This window comes from Myotis myotis, unplaced genomic scaffold (assembly GCF_014108235.1).
Source record: "Myotis myotis isolate mMyoMyo1 unplaced genomic scaffold, mMyoMyo1.p scaffold_m19_p_8, whole genome shotgun sequence".
Classification (NCBI taxonomy): domain Eukaryota; kingdom Metazoa; phylum Chordata; class Mammalia; order Chiroptera; family Vespertilionidae; genus Myotis; species Myotis myotis.
In genome coordinates this window covers 27,652,739-27,670,827 of record NW_023416390.1, presented here as the reverse complement: position 1 = coordinate 27,670,827, position 18,089 = coordinate 27,652,739, and the positions used below count along the sequence as shown (strand labels likewise).

Here is an 18,089-nt window from a genome sequence, read left to right as displayed (position 1 = left end):
ATTGATTTCAGAGAGGAAGGGAGAGGGAGAGATGAGGGAGAATCATTGATTGGATGCCTCCTGCACACACACTTTATTTTAAAATAATATTTCATTGGGTATAGAATTCTAAGTTTATTATATTTTTTCTTTAGAACTTTATCATTTGTCATTTACTTTCCATTATTTTTGGTGTAAAGTTTGACATTATTTATATTATCGGTTCTCTATATGTCTTTTCTCTTGGCTTCTTTTAAGATTTATTTTCAATTTTGGTTTTTAGAAGTTTAACTATAACTTGTACAGGTGCAATTTGCCTTATGGTTATCTTGCTTGGGGTTTTTACTGAGCTTCTTGGATACTGGATTAATTTTTTATCAGTTCTAGAAAGGTCACAACCACCATGTCTTCAAGCATTTTTTTTTTTTCTGTTTAATCTCTTTTTCCTTCTAGAACTCTAATTGCTCTTGTAATGTTGATCATTTCATATTGTTCTATAAGTCTGGAACACCCTTCTTTCCCCTCTTTCCTAGACCCTCCCTCTACTTCTTCTTTTTCTTCTTGTGTTTGTTTCCATTTGTATATTTTTTTAATGGCCTGGCTTCAAGTTCACAGATTCTCTCCCCTGAGGAATCCAGTTTGTCTCTAAGCCAATTAAATAAATTCTTCAATTTTGATTTTTTAGTTTCTACCATTTTATTTAATTACTAGTATTTTTTCACAGTTTCTGTGCATCTGCTCAAATTCTACATTTATACATGCATCTGTTTCACCTTTTTCCCTGGATTCTTTTTAAATTTTATTATAGTTATTTTTAAGTGTGATAATTATAACATCTAGGATGTCTCTGAGGCTGTCTTTATTTTGCTATTTCTTCTCTTTATTATGAGTCACATTTCATTGATTCTTGGTGTACTTTATAATTTTTGATTTTATACAGAACATTTTGTACATAATAACAGTGGAGTCTGAAGTAAATTATATTTTTCTCCAGCAAAGAACATGCCCCTTCATGAGTAAATTGGTAGATGTGGGGTCTGAGTCAATCTAATCTGACACTGGGCTTGGTTTGGGATTCATTGCAGCTTCAGTTTGATCCAATTTATTATTTTCCTCATGTATTTGGAACTCAGTGTCAGAATTTTTCCTTTTTCAGAGATTTTGGTCTGCGTCCTGGTGAGATCCCTCTCTGTGCTTTGTAGCCAACCTGCCATATTTCAAAACTGCACGTAGGGACCGATTCTTTTACCCAGAGCATATCAGAGAGATTCTTCTTGGCTCTTCTGCCTCGGCCCCAACCTTTGAGTCCACAATTACTGGATAACGAAGAACCAAGGGAAAGTTTGGCATGTGGCTGTAAACTTGCTGTGGCTGAGGCTTTTTGGGATCGTAATCTTCCCTGCTAGCCCACACACAGTTGTTATAAGTTGTTGAAGTTCCAGTTGCTTTCTGCTTACTACCGTAAATGGAAGACTTCTTTATTACTCATTTATCAGGATTGAGAACAGCTATAGTTCTTTTATATATATACATAAAACCCTAATATGCAAATAGACCGAATGGCAGAACAACTGAACAATTGAACAACCGGTCACTATGACATGCGCTGACCACCAGAGGGCGTGTGTGGAACATGATGGGCACCAGCAGCAGGCGGCAGAGTGTGGAACATGGCGGGCATTGGCCATGGCAGGATGGTGGAGCAGGTTAGCAGGGGCGCCAGACCAAGGCGGGGTGCCAGTAGCTGTCATCGGGGCGAGCCTCTGGTGGTTACTGAAAATTCTTTGCTCCCATGTGCTTCGGTCCCACTGGGTGCTCACACCTGCTGCTGGCACCACCCCTGCTCTGTGCCAGCCCCGATTTCTCAGCGCTGTCAGCAGGTACAAGCGGGACCCGGGTTGTCAGCGCATGGGAGCGGCGGCAGCGGAGTGGGGCTGCTGGCAGACAGGGAACTGGGGACTGCCGCAGGAGGGGCAGGGTGAGGGCACAGAGGATGGGCCGAGACCTGCTCCTGTGCCCACTGCAGCCTCGTGGCCCACAGTTCCTTTCAAGGTGCGTGAATTCGTGCACTGGGCCCCTAGTCTCCTATAAAATGCTTATGGCTTTCTGGAATTTAGTTCTCTATGACTTTTTTTTTTTGCATCCTCATCACTGGTGGATTCAGAATACTTTGGTTTTGTAACTTATATGGCTTGTATTGGTTATTAGTGTAAGAGCAATAGTGTCTTGCAACTTTCTATATCCAAACCGAAATCAGAACTCTTCTATTTTTTTTTTTAATATATTTTGTTGATTTTTTACAGAGAGGAAGGGAGAGAGATAGTCAGAAACATCGATGAGAGAGAAACATCGACCAGCCGCCTCCTGCACATCCCCCACCGGGGATGTGCCCGCAACCCAGGTACATGCCCTTGACCGGAATCGAACCTGGGACCTTTCAGTCCGCAGGCTGACGCTCTATCCACTGAGCCAAACCGGTTTCGGCCAGAGCTCTTCTATTGATCTGTTTCTTTTTCTTTCCAAAACTGTATCCAGCTTTATTAAAGATACTTTTCATAAACAATCATGGTATTTCAGGCAGGACATGGGCAGACAATCATTAACAGTATACAACAACTTTCAAACTCCCTTCTTCAGTGAACTACCAAAATCAGAAAGCCACTATAAAACCCAATGAAGTCTTCATCTGATGCTCTGAACAGGGAAAGTTTAGAGTGAGGGTTGGCATTTCACATTAAGCATGTTGTTTAACAACTTTTCACAAGCTGACCCTGACTTTCAGGAAATGATATGAAAATGGCAGAGAATATCAATCTGTAGATCCACAATCTAAAAAGGAACTGCTGCTCTTTAGAGAGAGGTCCTCTCAGTGGTGACACTGGAAAGTCCAGATTGCCCAACATACTGGAAGTCAATTTTTTTGGTCAGGCCCCAATAGGTCTCTGGGCTTAAGAGAGCCAAAGTCTATGCTTAAAGTGGAGAGGGAGAAAAGGACAGAAAAACAAATTTTAATTTCCTACACAGCAAGGTGTTTGTGCCACATGGCTAATGTGTGTCAAAAGCAAGAGATCCCTTCGCCCAGGAACCAAGAGGAAGTTTCTCAAAACTAGAAGGGAAAGGTAGTCCCCCTCCATCCCCACCGCCCAATTCAGTCCAGCTTTGGAGACATTCTATTAGTACTATATGTCCTTCCCCCAAAAAATAACAATGAAGTGTTCTGTTTGCTAACAACATATCTTAAAAAAAAAGAAAAGTAAAACAAAATTCTGCATTTTTATCAAACTTGATAAAAAATAGTATTTCAAACTGTACAGTCACTAGAAATACACAGTTATAAAAAATGCACACACTTCACTTGGCATCTCCAGCACCTTCAGCTTTCTGTGCCTGGTCTGTTTTGGCATCTCCATTTTCTGCAGGATTATTCCCATCTTTGCCAGTATCAGCTTTCCCCTTTTTCCCTTTTAGTATCTTCTCTCCCTTCTTTGCAGGGGCCTTTTTAGTCTTGGGCTCTGGCTTTGGAGGAGCAGGTTTAGCTGATAACCTGGCGGATCTTCTCTGTGGTTCGCCCTTCACCTTGGCTTTGTCTCCTTTAGCATCCCCTTCAGCCTTTCTCTTGGGTATGATGGCGATGGTGGCGGGACACGGGGATGCAGCAGCGCGCGGACCTTGCTTGGTCCGGGGGTTGATCTAGTCTCATCACACTGCTCTGATCTGTTTCTTAAAAGTATAAATTTTGAATGATCTTTTAAGATATAAGCCCTACATTTACTTACATTGGGCTTCCTTTTATTCTTATACATTTTAAATAAAATTTTCATTTGTAGCTGTCTAAGCATAAATGATTAATTAACATAAATATCCGATTTTCTAAAAAAATGCCGTTTTAAATTTTCATATGTGGAATTTGTGAATTAATTAAGGTTGCATTTACTCTAGCCAAAGACAAATTTTATAAAAAAAAATGATAGGAATCCTTTCCATAGCAAGTAGGTTTTTATTTGTGCTATAGAGTTTAGAAGTAAGGAGGTAAGAATACCAGGATATAAGGTACTGAATGTTTGAACATCTGACCATAGGGTCTACTTACAGGAGTCAACAAAGCCAGCACATTATTGTCAAAGGCTTTTAAAAGTCTGTCTTAAATAAATATAGTGCTTGTCTTCCATTATGAGACCCCATTACTGAAAAAAGATGAAAATATATGAATAAAATTGAAACCCATTTAAATTATTTGACTTTTAGCTGAGACATTTAAAGTTTGTTTTATTTGATTGTGGTAGAGATGTTTTCCCCTCTTTGTAAGAGGATTGTATATTCCTACCCATTGCTATAACAGCCACAGTGCCTCTCTGTGGAAGGGGAATGCAACCCATCCTATTGAATCAGACTTGTCATTGACTTGCTTAAGCTAATGGAATGTGACTAGAAGTGAGTATATGGGAGCAGAGACTACAAGAGTTATTGTATTGTTTTCCCACGGCTCTTTACCTTTGCCCAATATTCAAGTAATTGCTACTTTGTGCATCTTCCCAGTAACTTGTTATTTAGAAATATAGCACCTGAAATTTTATTTAGGCATAATGGGAATATTTGGAAACTATGGTTGGTATCATTCTTTTGATGATTTTAATAAATGTGAGGAAAGTGAGAATGAGTTGACAAATTATTTGATGAATTAAAGCAATTGCATGAAGGGAAAGTTTAAGATGCTCAAGCTGTGGTACATTTACACAATGGAATACTATGCAGTTGTAAAGAGGAAAGAACTCGTACTATTTGCAACAGCATGGGTGGACCTGGAGAGTAGTATGCTAAGTGAAACAAGCCAGTCAGAGTAAGATAAGTATCACATGATATCACTCATATGTGGAATCTAATGAACATAATAAACTGATGAGTAAAATAGATCCGAGATATAGAATAGAAGCATGGAACAGACTGACAAATATCAGAGGAAAGGCAGGGATAGGGGGGAGGTGATGAACTGGGGAACTTATATGCATATATGCATAGCCCATGGACAGACAGTAGAGTGGTGAAGGCCTGGGAGGGGTGGGTACAAGGTAGAGAGAGTCAATGGGAAGAAAACAAACAAACAAAGGGGACATCTGCAATACTTTCAACAATAAAGAAAAAAAAGAGAGAACCCTAAAATAGAGTGACTTGAAAAGGGAGACGTTTTTGATTCCTTATGTAACCATCTGTCTGATCTAGCCTGGTGGGAAGTCCTGCTCCCTGAAGTTGTCAAGGGACTGAGTTTCCATCCATCTTTATTCTCCCACCAACTGGTCACAGTCCCTTTCTAGATGATCAAAGTTGGGTATTGATGTTTTTATATGCACAGCTCAGCACTGCTGCTAATAAGGTGGAAGAGAAGTGGTTTGAGGCATGGCACTTTGTATTAAATAAACAACCTGAAAGTTGTACACAGATGATTTTCACTCCTAAACCATTGCTGATAATGTAGTCTCTAGCAGGTTGCCCATGATCCCAGCCAAAACTAAAGGAAGAAACTCTATTACCATAAGGGAGAAGAAGAGAGTTGGTAACAGGAGACAGGCATCCTCACCTCCTAACCAAACTGGTAGTTCAGGTTGTGTGGCCTCCATGTATGTTGCATTTTTCGGAATTCTTGAGTTAAAAGAGATTATAGAAGCTATTACAAGCAGGCCTCTGAGAGAAATATCTATCTTAACATTTAGCTTTTTGAGAAGACAGGATTTAGAGCTTCTCTTGTTGTCTACTTTGTTATCCTGCAACACTAAATCATGAAGTTCTTTAAATGACTGGCACACAGAGATGTAGTCACAACAATAAAGCCATTTTTTGGAATTAATTGGCTCTTAAGGATGTCGTAAAGATAAAGGAGAATCTATTACCTTTTGCAATGGAGTGAATTGTGTCCTCTCCCCAAATTCATACATTGAAACTTTACCCCCAATGTGACCGTATTTGGAGATAGTGTCTTTAGAAAGTAATTAAAGTTAAATGAGATTGTAAGAGTGGGGCCTTAGTTGGATAGTTCTGTGGACTTAAAAAGAGGAAGAGATCCCTCCATCTTTGCCATGTGAAGACACAGCAAGAAGGTGGCCATCTCTAAGCCAGGAAGAGTTCTTATCTGAAACCGACCATGCTATCACCTTGACCTTGGACTTTTGGCCTTACAGTGATAAAATAGATTTATGTTGTTTAAGCCACCCAATCTACAGCATTTTGTTATGGCTGCCTGATAGATACCTTTCTAATTAATATACCTTTCGTTATAAACTCTGCTTTGAAATTTGATTTTTCATATTTTGTGAATGTCTACATTACTTTGAAAAACCTTGAAAAACAATAGCAACGTGAGGACAAGGCTTGCATACCCTACAGCAGTAATGGCGAACCTTTTGAGCTCTGCGTGTCAGCATTTTGAAAAACCCTAACTTAACTCTGGTGCCGTGTCACATACAGAAATTTTCTGATATTTGCAACCATAGTAAAACAAAGACTTATATTTTTGATATTTATTTTACATATATTTAAATGCCATTTAACAAAGAAAAATCAACCAAAAAAAATGAGTTCGCGTGTCACCTCTGACACGCGTGTCATAGGTTTGCCATCACTGCCCTACAGGATGAATTAGTTAATGAATTATTTTTGATGAGGTGTTTCCTACAATTGACTCTTTGAAAGCTGACCTCAATCTCCTCCCTGCTCTTATAAGTAGTTAGTTTCACATACCCATTTATTCCCTTCCTCAAAAAAAATGGAGTGAGATTTCTAGAAAATTTTAATAATGCAGCCCTCATGGTATTTTCCTAAATGGCCTCACATGCTATTTGCCAACTCTTGAATTCAATATAGATTATATGTGAACGAAAGAAAATGGATCTACCCTTATGTAAAAGTTGTGTTTTTCTATTGTTAGTTTAGAGGAATCATTTTTTTTTTATATTACAAAACAATCCTTCAATATAAACAAAGTTATTGTAATATTTATATGAAAATATCAAGTAAATAACATGTGTGTCCAAATGTATATTAGTCACTATTAATTAATTGCCTGTGTAAGGTAATAGCTGTCCAGCCAAATATGTCCAATTCTCACAGGACATGCTCAACATTTTTTTCCTTTTGTTTTTACATCTCTTGGGACATGTCGGAGGAGTCACTGACATAACAAGGACCACTGATGTCCCATGCTCACCTAACTTTTCAGACTCACCAATCCCAGGTGGTTGCTTGATTCATTGCCCCCTTTGTACACCTGTTTTTTTTTTTTGTTTGTTTGTTTGTTTTTAGCAAACTGCACCTTTCAATGGTGTTTTATGTGAAACATACTTGAGCCAAACAATTTCCTACTTAAAATCTATAATAATAAAAGTGTAATATGCTAATTAGACTGAACAGCTGAACGACCTTCTGGATGTCCTTCTGGACAACCTTCCAGATAAAGCAGGGGCTGCGAGGACCGAGGCAAGCCACCGTGGCTGCAAGGGCCGAGTCCCTTGCACAAATTTCTTGCATCTCGTTTCTAGTCTCATATAATCTATTTCCATATATTCCCTTGGGATTGAAGGAGTTTATGTGGTTGATATTATTTAGGAAGCTAATAAACAAAATAAAGAAAGATTAAATTTTATAGTAAATTTACCTATTCTACCTATTCCCACAGACTTAGCATTCCCCTATTACTTATTATAGTCTTCAATATACAGAACTTATTAGGCTGGGGCATAGTATGGTGAAGAATGAGGACTCAAGTATGACATTGGGTGTGTGATTAAATCCTCTGATTATTAAGAAAGTATTATTTTCCTTATTTGTAATATTTGAATGCTAATATTACTACCCTATAGGATAATTGAGAAGAGAGAAGATATAATGGATTTAGAGTATTTAGCATTTTACCTGACTCATAACAAGCAGTCAATAAATGCTAGCAATTATGGCCATAGAACTTGTGCTTTAAAAAAACTTCAAAAAACATGTTTGTCAAATAAACATGTGCTGTCCAGAAGAATCCTACTTGACCTTACTTGTGTGACTTCCTTAATAAAATAGTCACCAAAATGCTTAGTATACTTCTCTGTAAAAACCACTGCTAAATTTATTTCAGTTGAGTTCTCAGTGTGTGTATGATCCTGGCAACTTACACACAAATGAAGCCCTTGTTTTCCAGGAGCTCACATTCTAGTACAAGAGACAGACCAATAAATAAATGGCAAAGGTTTAAGCAAGATATTAATTTCAATTACAAAATTGGCCCCAAATTTGCATACAGAACAATTACTGTGTTGCTAGTACATGACAGAAATACAGAAAGTCAAAGTCATCAAGAACATAATGGAAATGTAAGTTTGATTTTAGTTTTGAATCGAATGATCCAGTAAATCAGGATTAATATCTCAACACATCTGAAATACTCTGTTTGAATAAGTTCTTGCATTGATTTTTTTTTTTTTTTTTGGATCGGAGACAGAAAACTACTGCATGTATTAAATTATGTTGCCTTACATAATTTGGGGAAGTGAGGCCAAAGAACATCTGTGGGATATTCTAAATGTTGTGTATGTGAACCAACAGAAAGAATTAGATTGCACATACATATTAAATGACCACATTCTCAACTCCCTAATTCTTTATATAGCTGTCATGAAACAAAGATATGCCTAATTGGCTTTGCCAGCAGTAAGGGATAAGTACCTCCCAGTTTGCCATCTTCATTGGCTATAAGTCTCATTCCTAATTTGATATAGAATACTCAGCTTCCTCTAAAAAAGATCCATGCTAAAATGAATCCATATACAGATGCATTTTTGCATAAAGTCTCCAAAGCAATGGCATGCTGGATGCCTTCGGTGTTGTGGAAACTTGTGATATGGAACATATGACTGGCATTTCCTTTAGGGGTGTCAGTGGCTCAGTGGCTCAAGATAGAATGCCAATCCCTGCCTGGTATTACATTATGCACCGTCAGAAACCCTGATGCTGATTTATGATCATTATTTACATGTTTTAGAGCAACTAATATATTGTATGAAATAGACTCCAACTCAGTTCCAAACATTGTTTCACTAACAGGTAATTGTATTAAGCATAATTAAATTTTTCCAACTCCTTGGAAAACCCCAGTTAATTTTTTTTCTTAATTTCTTCTATTCTCATAGCTTTCCCTATGGAAGGCAGATTTTAATAATAGGACAAAATAACTGCGTGTTTGTACCCTAAGTTCTATTGCTCTCTGTATAATTAAATGGAATTTTGCTGAATCTATAAAATAGAGATAATAAATAGTTAAGCCGTATGTTTGTAAATCTTGGGACTTTTCACCCAAGTGATGGATAATGTTATTGTTGTCATAAATGAATGGGAACACCTGAGAATTTGATGATCACAAGTTAATTTTTAAAAATATATTTTTATTGATTTTTAGAGAGAAATGTAGAGAGTGATAGAAACATCAATGATGTGAGAGAAACATCATTACTTGGCTGCCCCTGCATGCCCCCTACTGGGGATCAAGCCCACAACCCAGACATGTGCCCTGATCGGGAATCTAACCAGTGACCTTTTGGTTCCTGGATGGATGCTCAACCACTGGGCCACATCCAGCCAGGCCACAAGTTAATTTTTAAATGTTGCTTATGACAGAGCATGTTATTGAACTTTATTTCTGGGCTATGCATTTATTTCCAGAAATCTGTATAAGTACAGAAGGAAGGAAGTAGGAAAGCTTAATGTTCACAAGAGCACTCTATCCCACATTATACTCAGCACTGCATTTACCGTTTGTTCTTGACTATACTTTCAGCCAACGTTTTTTCTTTTTTTCCTCTTAGGATATATTTTTGAGAGTAGATTTATTTCTTAGGATTCATTTGGGAAGTACAGTGTGTAGGGTTGGCTTCAGGTGAGGCTTAAGTCAAATGCTCAAAAGATGACATCTCCCTTCTCATTCTCTTGACTCAGGTTCCTTTCTCATACAGGTTCTCTCCTTGTATCCAAATGGCTGCCTAAGTTAATGCTTTATAGTTACTTTATTCTTACTTTCAAGTCCAGTAAGTAGAAGAGTCTTTTTTTTTTCTAGAAGTTACAGCCCAAGTCCATACTTCTGATTAGTTTTGATTGACTTATGTGCACTTCTGTGGACAAATCACCATCACCAAGCTAGTGGTTTGCATGTGCCATGTTTTCCACTTCTGAGTGGAAGTAGCAATACAGTTGGTCCAAAGTAAATACTCAAATAATATTCTGGAGCTAATATTGGAAAAAGAGGACATGCATGCAGAGCCTGATAATAAGCAAACACACACAAAAATGTCCACTATAGACTGGCATATAGGTGTTTCCTTCAGTGACAATTTAGACTGTGGTATAAATTACTGTGCTGAAGAATGACTGCATATGGATGCCCTTGGGGGCACTCAGACCTTGTCAGGGCCTGTACCTAATACTCCAATAATTAGCTTACCAAAGTGACTGCTGACACTCTCCATAGAATATAATTATGGATCATATGGCTTTTTGAGTCCGGAATTATAACCTGAATAGCATGCTATATGGAATGCCAGCCTTCCGTTCTTCTCTCTCCCTTCACCTCTCCTATTTTCCTACCTTTCCACTTTAATTTTCTGGAGGAGTACCCGTCTTCATCCATTCCTTATCACACTTAGTACTCAGATAACTAATATTGTGGTTTCTGCTAGCCTGGTGCAAATTTCATATAAGCTTTTCAGGATATAAACTTCTGAAGTTTGATCTTTAGGGAAAGAGTTGGCAAACTGATTTCAGTGACAAGCAGTTTAGTGGCACTTTCTTGTGCAGTACAGAGGCCTCTTTCTAAGGTCAGTGGAAAATCTTTTGCCAAATATACTCATGAAGCTTTTATGTAAGGCCAGTCCTAATGGCAAAGAAAGATGGTCTTGGTTGAATCATATTTTCAAGGACTCTAGAAAATTTAATTCTGGAGTTATCCTTCTAGGTTTTTCTCTAAAAAGAGTCCTAGAATAATACTGTATTCAGAAATTAAGTTCTGAGGTTTTACACTCTCAGAGAGCAAGGAACTAATCAGCCTTATAAAACAGCATTTCACAAACTCGATGTGTATTCAAATCACCTGGGAATCTTGTGAAAATGAAGATTCTGTTTGTAGATCTATTTCAATCTGTATCTCTATTTCTTTTAGCTATGCTGTAATCACATGTGCTTATTTAAATTTAAACTAGATAAAATTTAAAAATTCAGCCTCAACAGCCACAGCTTTTAGTGCTCAATAGCCACTCATGACCTGTGGCTGCAGTACTTGGCAGCTCAGAATAGAACATTGACATAATCTCAGAAATATCATGACAACCTTGCTCTAGAACTGTGGTCGGCAAACTGCGGCTCTTTGGCCCCTTGAGTGTGGCTCTTCCCAAGCCTTAGGAGTACCCTAATTAAGTAAATAACAATGTACCTTCCTATATAGTTTCAGTTTAAAAAATTTGGCTCTCAAAAGAAATTTCAATTGTTGTACTGTTGATATTTGGCTCTGTTGACTAATGAGTTTGCCGACCACTGCTCTAGAAGATAGACAGTTCAACTCTAGATTGAGTACAATGGTGTAACCAGGATGTGACTTCTTGAAATTTCAAGGTAACATCGTTTCCCAGAGAAGTGGTATGTATTTTCAGACGAAAAGGACTAGCCTTTACCAAGCAATGGTGAAATCTAAGCTACATGAGATTTCTTCTGAGGACTTATTTTCCTGTTTGCACACAAGATGCCACACCTCATCACCACCATGCAGACAGTTTAGCTCTGGTTCAGTTATTGGCTGTGGTCTCATCTTGGAATTCTTGATACATATTTTTGATTAAATAATTTAAAAACTGAAGAGTAGTTCTTTATCTACCTAGAATTCTTATGTGGCAATCACATATATTGTACTACAGGTAAAAACCAAGAATTCTAAAAGGCTGTTTAAGTGTCAAACAACCACAAACAACAAACACTTGGCAATCAAACCACTAAACGCACATCTATAAAACATCCTATGCATATGGCAATATACCAGTGCTGGTCATAAGGGCATAACCCAGACTCTGCTCTCATAGTGGGCTTATGTAGCTTTGACTTTATATACAATTAGCTGTAGTTTTATTAGAGAGTACTAATTTCAATATCTTAAATGAGAAGTTTATAGAAGTGTCCCAAGTGATGCTCAGGTGCTTCCAATTTAGCTCTGGAGTCCTTTTCCAGTGTGGGAATGTCAGTCACATGGCACTTGAGAATGTCTGCTGAGTACAGGAGAACTTGTGTAATGCAGTCAATCCTGTCCTCTGGATTTGCTTCCATATGGACAGGACCTCTGTGCTGTGGCACACTTAATGCTGCTCCGACACTGTTTCAATTTCTTTTGCCAAACTTGCTGCTGGCAAGTCACATGGTCTCCAGGCCATTTCTCCAGTCACAGGAGTCATTAGTATTTTTGCCTCCTGAGAGCTGGCATGACAAGTATGCCTTTGGCCTTAGCATGAGGTTACCTGAGATCACTGGTCTGTATGAAGCACAGGGTCAATTCTCTCAAGTTTCTGTAAGGGTAAGTGCAGTGTGTATTAGCTACAGGTTTAGGCTAATATCCTCAGTGAGAATCTCCTCATACTAGGCTAACTACATAGTCAAGAAAGGGACTTCCTTGCCACTAACAGGATGTCCGGCTGAAAGTTGAATAATCTCAGGGATGGTATTGCTGCTTTGAGGGACCCAATAAATAACATCCTCCTTCCCTGCCTGGTATGGACCCTGGAATCAGACTGATGGGGATAAAAATATCACCTTTATGGTTTTTGGTTGTTGAAGGCAGTTTCTCACTTGACTCCAGTGACATCTACCTTCTGGAATCCACATCTCTGTGCAATCCCCTACTCTTGACTGTGGGCAAGACCTAGTAACTTGCTCTAATCAATAGAATATGGTAACAATGATTATAGACAGAAGATTGTCATTTCCATCTTGCTAGCAGACTCTCTCTCAACTTAAGCCCTTACGGGCTTTGATGAAGCAAGTTGAAGACACTCAAGTGGCAAGGAATTGAGGGCAGCCTTGGACAACAGACAGTGAAGAATGGAGGCCATCAGTCCAATATCCTGCAAGGAGATGATCCTGTCAATAGCCAGTGAGCTTAGAAGTAGATATTTCTCAAGTTAAGCCTTCAGATGAAACCTTAGCTTTGGTTTATAACTTGATTGCAGCCCAGAAAAACTCTAATGCAGAGGATGCACTACTAGTAAGCCATGCCAAGACTCCTGTCCCACAGAAACTGTGAGATAATAAATTGTTTTAAGCTGCTAAGTTTGGGGTAATATTTTCCCAAGCAATAGATAACTAATACAGGCATCTTTGCCAAATGCTTGCTAATATTCTGCCCCTAAAGTAGTCATACCACTTGTTCTCCAGTGGTGCTGAGCTACAATATACCTCATATGTTGGGCCTGCCCTTTGTAACTTGTAGAATCAAAGAAGACAATATGCTTTTGTTAGGCAGGTGGATTCCAAATCAATTAAGAAAGAGAAAGGATCAATTTATTTTACCAAACTTATCTACTGGTAAGTTAGTTACTCCTCCACTGGGGAAGAGTGAAGGTTGAGAGAAGCTAGGACTCTTACTCCAGGACATCTCTTTACATGTCAAATGAAATGGGTGAGCATCCTTGAGTCACAGTGTTACCTGATGACCAGGTAAGTAACTCCACTTCTACAGATAGGAATGATGTTGGAGCCATAGGCTATGAGTGCTTAGGAAAAATCTCTTCCCATGGAAGTGAGAGTAATTAAAAACAACTTTCTCTTTTACAATGAGAAACTCCCAAATGTTAAAGAGTCCCTTGCATAGAAAAATCTTCCTTGAACCAATTAGAAATCACACATTTCATTTTCTTGTCCTGGTCTTCATGTCATATTAAATGAAAGTCCTATGCCCTTTCTCAGGTACCATGTGTCAGCAATGGGAAAATGTGTCCCATCTTTGCCCTCAAGGCATTTGCAGACTTGGATACAGATACAGTTGAAAGGAAACAACTAGAACACACTATTTCATGTTTGATTTCCCCTGGGCACTGACTCTAAGTGGAGTTTAATATATAAAACTAGAAGCCCCAGGGCCGGGTGCACGAATTTGTGTACAGGTTGCGATTGAGGCCTATGGGGGGGCTGGCCGGCCAGGGGTAGGAACTCTGGGGGGTTGGCTGGCTGGCCCCCCATTGGGACCTATGCAGGGTGTGGGGGGGAAGCTGGCCAGTGGGAGGAACTGCGGGAGGTTAGCTGTGGGAGCACACTGACCACCAGGGGCAGCTCCTGTGTTGATTGTCTGTCCCCTGGTGGTCAGTGCACATCATAGCAACTGGTCCACCTTTTGTTCTGGTCATAATGATTGTTCAGTCGTGACAGTCCCTTAGGCTTTTATACATATAGATATTTATTGGGAAAGGTCCTTGGGATCAACACCTGTTGAAGGGAAGGGGCTGATGCAGGATTAGGCAGAGGGAGTTAAGCTGGGAGGAGGCTCAGGAGAGCCCCAGTTCCTTTGTATTTGACCTGACAGGTTGAAATAGCTTGACCTTATATGCCACTGGATCTTTCTTTGGATGTGGGTCACTCTGCGAGGGACAGTTTAGAAGGTAGGAACCCCATACTCCTCTCCCCAAAGATAGGAGTATGACTCTCCATGGCAGAAGCCCTCTCCAGTACAGATATTCTACAAAATCCCCTATCTCTATACTCAGGCCCATTTTTATTTACTCATGGTGTAGGGCATGGTTTAAGAAGCTCAGGTTAGTTATTTCCTTCACCTATCTCTGCTAACCCACATCCACCACACACTCACTTTGGCATCTGGTGTCAGTTGAGGTGGGAGAAATTCCCATTGGAATATCCTGCTGGATATACTTAGGTGCAAAATAGCAGTGTATAGCAGGTGCCTGGCTGTAAGACCAAAAGGTTACCTGGGGCTAGTTTATGAAGAGAGCTGTATGTTACAGTAAGGAATTGGAATTTTTTGGTTAATGAGATGCTATTGTAAGAGTATTCTCCATGGCACCCATGGGTCAAATCATTGTTATGACTTAGTAACAGATGGTGGTGTAGAACATGGATTGAAGGTAAAAGAGATTGGAAGCATGGAGGCAAACCAAGAGACCAAGAAGCTACTGAAGAAAGTGGGGATGAGGTCTAGAGTAGAATAGAGGCAGGGGGAACATAGGGACTCTGAGGAAGGATGTTGAACATTAGATGGCCGGGATTTGATGATTGATTAGATATGGGAGGTAAAAATGATGTTAGAATTAATTAGTTTTCTCACTTGAGCTAATGTATGTGTGAGGAGGAGGAATGAAGCTCTTTTCTATTGCAAAAATATATATTTATTCTAAAACACACATATAAATGTTATTAATAACATAATATTATATCTTTTCATATGTTCACTTGTTTCATCACTAATAACTTTTTAGGCATAGAAAATTTGGGCAGGCGTTAAACCATTAGGTCCCAGCTGATAGTAAGAATTGTTTTCTGTGCACTCTCCAGAAAGTAGCTTATTAAACTTTACAACAGCATTAATATCCTGTAGATCATAATGCCAATCTACAGCTGAGAAAGGAAAAGGGTGTGCCCATAATTGGAATGAGCATAGTTGGACTTCAAAGCTCAGACTTTATCCTTATATCCAATTCAAAGCCTCACTCAAGATGTTAACATTCTTCCCCAGGCCTGTGGCCTGGGTCATTCCGTCTCTGCTGATAATGTGTTCTTTCCATCACTGGCAGCCAAGGGGTAAAGGGTAAGGTAGCTGATGCTGCAGGCAGTCCATGCCAGTAATTTGTGATATGGAATGTGGATGTGCTGCGGGGGGAAAAAAAAGATGTTCTAGTTGCCAGGATTTCTTGCATAGAAAATAGAAACAAAACCTCCATTCACATCCTGCTGAATTTTCAAGACCTAATTAGATGTTGGACTAAATATTACAGTTTATTTACTCAACAAGAGCACAGATGAACACTGATAAAAGTTGGAATAGGATTTTCCACCTTTCTTTCTTTTTAAGTATTATAGATTTATTCAACTTTAAGCTTTGATGTAAATAATACCTACAGATTATGATGTTTTTCTCTTCATTTTCTACTATAATATGCTACATTTGAATAGCACTTTGTGTTTGACAAGCAGCTCCTTTGCACGGACTCCTATTTGATCTTCCAATAATGTAAGACAGAGTGACTCAGAGGGCTAAGTTGTCAAATCTCACTGAGCTACTAAGAGACAGGACCAAGTTTCATACTTGATATTTCCACTTTTAGGTTTAATACTTTTAAAATATTTTCACCACATTTAGGAATTTTGTTGGCCAAACAGTAATCAAAAGCACACAATGTCATTTTTTAAAAAATTTTTCTTATTTGTTACATATTGATATAAAGAAAATTATTTCAATTCTATTACTGTTAAAAATAGAGTTCAAATGAAGTGGATGGAAATTTGGGTGTTTTATTATTTCTTGACCTAGAAAAACCAAACAAACCAGAAAATAGGAGACAGATTCATTTTTTATAGTGACATGAACCGATGACATCCAGTTAGCCCAAGGATTTGCATAGAGTTTGCATTGTTTTTGTGAAACATTGTGGACTGCTATGCTACTGAATTGAGTAATGACATTAGAATTTGGACTTTGAAATAAAGACAAACAGATAAGTCTTGGTGCTACACAAAGGCTGGCCTCTTTTGCCTTAGACTTGCAGACAGGGATTTCTGTGTCGTGCAGTGATTAAGGGTGCCAAATGTAGCTAGGAACTGCTTCAGCAATCATAGATGTTGTTTTTCCAATTGGGCCAATCTGCCAGACTGGCAGACAGAAAACTAACAGAAATATTAAATATAGACAGCTTCTATAGTCGAATCGTGTTTTTCCCTCTCTCTGCTGGAAGCCACTATAAAATAGTAGCCTGTGTGTAGGTCATTAAAAACATACACAGATACACACTCCATGCTGAGTATTTGCACTGTTAAATTAAGTCTTTGTGGACTCAATACCTGGGTGCCAAAACAGTTGTTGTAGATGTATTAGGTGACTGAAGCAATCCTTCATTTATGATTGTATACCCAGGTACTCTCTCCTGGCTCCCTGTCACACTGTAAAGGATTCCATTCTCTGTAGATCCACACACCTTGGGGAATCATTTCAGGGGAAGCACCATTCTTGAGTTTCCAAATTCACACTCCTGAGGTCTCATAAATTTATGTGCTTGGAGAACTTGATAGAATAGTTGGTTTTATTTCCAGGATTTGTTTCCATGCATGGCCAACAAAGATGCATAATTACATGCAATTCTTCTCCTGGCCACAAATGTAAAAGAAGTGAGCTCAGTTAGCTTCTGTGACCACAATTTATGTAGAGCAAATCCCTCCCCTTGGATTCAGAGAAATGATGATGCAATTACATTGCAACATACATATGGTTTCCTCACATGCCCCAGGGATACAAAAGGGCCTTATGCAGCTTGTGTGACACCATGATTCTCCTTTGCTATGAATATTCTTTTCCTATTTTCTCAGCTTTCTTATGGAATATATTTCTACCTCTTTTACTGTGAATTTCTTAGGAAGAAAAATGTTTAATAATATGAGGTAAAGATAACTTTTGTTTGGTAGGATTGATCAATGCTCACTTAGAGAAAACATCTTCCAAATAATTCATCACATAGGCAGGAAGCATATGAGAGTAGCGGGCTCTCTCATAGCTGGTTTGGAATGACTTTCTCCACCTTCTCCTCTCCTTCCATTAGTAAAGCTGACTAAAGAAATGATGACATCTTTATGATGAGATGTTTGAGCATGAGAAGTAGTACTCTCCAGTATTAAAAACAGCATTTAATGCACATGTTTCTATATAGATTGGGAGTTATGACTTCTTCCTCTTTTTTGGAAGGTTTGGATTACCTGATTCTTTGACCAAAGCAAATAGTGGATTTAAGAAGCAGGAAACAATGTCATTTTCCATCTAGAACTACTTCTTCGTAGGTTTAGTGGTGTAATTACTGAATTGAAAAAAACAAACTTGGTCCTTTTCTCCCTTCTTCTGTCTA

General features: G+C 38.7%; 1 protein-coding gene across 1 annotated transcript; it reads right to left on the bottom strand.

Moving 5' to 3' along the window:
• Nucleotides 1–3,242: 3,242 nt before the first annotated feature.
• Nucleotides 3,243–7,494, bottom strand: LOC118661499 (non-histone chromosomal protein HMG-17-like). Its single transcript, XM_036319598.1, has 2 exons — nt 7,411–7,494; nt 3,243–3,669 (listed from the first exon to the last, which is right to left on the bottom strand). Exons 1-2 carry the CDS (start codon nt 7,492–7,494, stop codon nt 3,331–3,333), a joined length of 423 nt encoding a protein of 140 aa, XP_036175491.1. The 3' UTR covers nt 3,243–3,330.
• Between the last annotated feature and the right edge of the window lie 10,595 nt (nt 7,495–18,089).